At 38.4% G+C, this 2,802-nt stretch overlaps 1 protein-coding gene and 1 non-coding gene across 4 annotated transcripts in view; both read right to left on the reverse strand.

The window, feature by feature from the left end:
• LOC112463662 (mucin-5AC) overlaps positions 1-2,802 on the reverse strand; it is a 49,694-nt gene that overhangs the window by 12,745 nt on the left and 34,147 nt on the right. For all 3 annotated transcript variants that reach the window (XM_025030161.1, XM_025030162.1, XM_025030160.1), the window contains one exon: positions 1,207-1,262. In XM_025030161.1, the coding sequence (XP_024885929.1) occupies positions 1,207-1,237 (31 nt within the window). In that variant the 5' untranslated portion in view covers positions 1,238-1,262. The remainder of the gene's footprint in view (positions 1-1,206; positions 1,263-2,802) is intronic.
• Positions 2,730-2,802, reverse strand: Trnaf-gaa. The gene has a single exon. It is a non-coding gene; the product is annotated as a tRNA-Phe (tRNA).

Genomic DNA, 2,802 nt, shown 5'->3' on the forward strand with positions numbered 1-2,802 from the left:
AAGAACACGACAAAGCTTATTAATAAATATAAGTTAATCATTATTTATAGGGTTTTCTTTTCTACAACGTACGTGACTTAAGCGTTCCGTATTCCTAAAACTTTTATACGCAAATTCCGCGAGAAGCAAAAATTTTGAAGCAAAATAAAATTTTCATATTTCTACGATGAGAGACAACGACAAGCGCGGTGACAAATGCTGCATGAATGGTCGATGAGTCAACAACATCGATCTTCTTGTACCGCAGATTGTGCCCTGCTCCTCGACGCAAAAGAGAAGCTACGGAGTAAACGGCCATAAATCCCGGGCCGAGCGATCCTACGTCAGATTCACCTTCGCCGCGGAAGCGAATCCTTGACTTTATCCGCGCGACAGGATGCCACGGCGCTCCCACGCTTAGCCAGAGATACAGCTACGATTGGCCGGTAATTATCGGCCGGCAACACGGATGAACAGCGGCGATAAGAGAGAAATAATAAATAAAAATATTGAGTAATCTCCCACACAGCGGCGGCTCAGTGGAGATTAATCGTTTTGTCAATCGCTGATGGCCGATGACCATCAGGATGGCGCGCCAGTTAATGGCGCGTTTCGCCGATTGTATTCGCGTATTCTCATCGATCCTCTAAATGCCAGACCGTGGAAGATAAAGAACGACAAAAGGACAACGACGTCAACGAGTGCAAGCTCAAAAGGAGGAATTTTTATTCCGCCGATTCACTGCGAGTGAATTGATTCGTTGAAGAGCGAAGCCCGCGAATCGCCAGGGACATGGGCTGTGAAATACACTTGTTTTATCGATGAAGTTCTTTCATTGCGGCCTCCACTAACGTCAATACGCCGTCCTTCCGATAAATCGGCTAAATAAACTGGATATTTGCACAACTATACCGAAAATTTAGATTATGAAGAAAAGATTGTATTATTAAAAAATTATTTTTTTATCGCGATTCTTTGTAATCCGCACAATGTATGTAGAAATTTTATTGCTATATACTATATAATAGATTAAACAATTTATTATTATATATAACAATAATAATATTAAGAAATTTCTGTATATTATTTATTAATATACAATTATTTGCATTACTATATTCTGTCCTTATAGGATTATTTAAAATAAATGTCCTTCAATAGTGTTGGCTTATCAAAAATATGTCTGCGATATTAATTTATAGAAATAGAAATTTGAACTGTACTTACACAGAAGCAGAAGAACCATGAGGCGTAACATGTTTGGTAGATCGTTAACCACGACTCTGTAAACAAGACACAATTTATTAAGCGAGATATGGCGATAACACTGTACTTGGCAAGCATACAGGTAACTGCTTTCTCAAAAATTTCTAAAATAGCACAATAAAAAGAAACGAGGTCTCATAAATGAACGAATTACCAATGTACATAGAAATATCGGTTACTGTATTTCCCAGTGGAGCAGACGAAATGTTAAGCGAAACGGAAACGGGAGATAGCTCATCGATGCGATGCTTAGGAGAGCTCCATGAAACGTATATGCTCCCGGAACAGAAATCTAATTAAGAGATAATTGTTCCAGAAGCGCATCATATTTCGGAATCCCGCAGGCAATATCGGTCGATGAGGTAATAAGCGTAGATAAGAGAAGGCAGTCGCATCGCTGAAATTTCAAGAGGAAAACGTGTGCGCGTTTGGTTCACCGACGACAGATCGAAGAACCCGAATGTAGAACGTATAATTAGCCGCGACAGCGTTAGGTAATAATGTGGAGCAGTCATTCGAGTTCGAATCACGAAAATGACTGATGGATACACCCATTGACATTTCGCAACAAACATTCGTACTTCGACGCGCGATCATCTCGGAGATTATCTCAAATTTTATATTTAATAAACTGTAATTTATTTGCAATTTGCGTATTTCGAAAGAGGGAGGACTTTCAAGAAGTACCTCTAACTTCACTGGGAAAAAGAGTTGTCATAGCGATGGATTCGCAATGGAAGAAGCGCGACGCGTCGATTTTGAAATACTCTGTAATAAATAATCCGTTAAACGCCAAAGGTTTAACGCTAATACTTCTAACTTCTAACGTACAATGGATTGCGACATGTATAATGTGTCAGCCGTGTCAAATATCTTGCCTCACCACGAACAAGCGATGAACATGTATAATTATAATTTGTGCGTGTAATGCAGTTACGCCAAACATACGAACTCGCCGGTTTATGCTCAATGAACGGGTCGTTGAATCGTGAATTACGCTTGCTGACTTTTACACCGAGAGCCATTATTATCGATATAATCGCGTCCTTACTCACGCGAATGATACGATCGTAGCCTGGGGCTAGGTCGACGGCTTCATGGGTAATCGAGAAAATTTCGATCCGTATACGCAATAATTTAATAATAACCGTTACTTAAGTACATATCAAGGATATATTTAACTAAAAGGTTAAATTAATTAATTAAGAGGAGGAAAATATTCACAATTATCTATTACTTAATGATCGAATCCTTCGCGGATCCCTTTAACATTTCAACGCCATATTTAGTAACAACATAATTGCAGATCTTAAGAAAGATAATTTAATTGAAGCAATTTGTTGCTGTCAGTATAAGCAAAAAAAATATATGTCTAAAAATAAAATAAAATAAAATGCTCCTAATTGAAAATTTCTTTACGATAAAAATAAACTCTGTGGGTGCATTTCTCTTCCTGTAAATCACATCTAATAAAAAAAGAAATTTGCCGAAACCCGGGATCGAACCAGGGACATTTAGATCTTCAGTCTAACGCTCTCCCAACTGAGCTATTTCGGC

Source organism: Temnothorax curvispinosus, unplaced genomic scaffold (assembly GCF_003070985.1).
Source record: "Temnothorax curvispinosus isolate PA1 unplaced genomic scaffold, ASM307098v1 QBEX01013525.1, whole genome shotgun sequence".
Lineage (NCBI taxonomy): Eukaryota > Metazoa > Arthropoda > Insecta > Hymenoptera > Formicidae > Temnothorax > Temnothorax curvispinosus.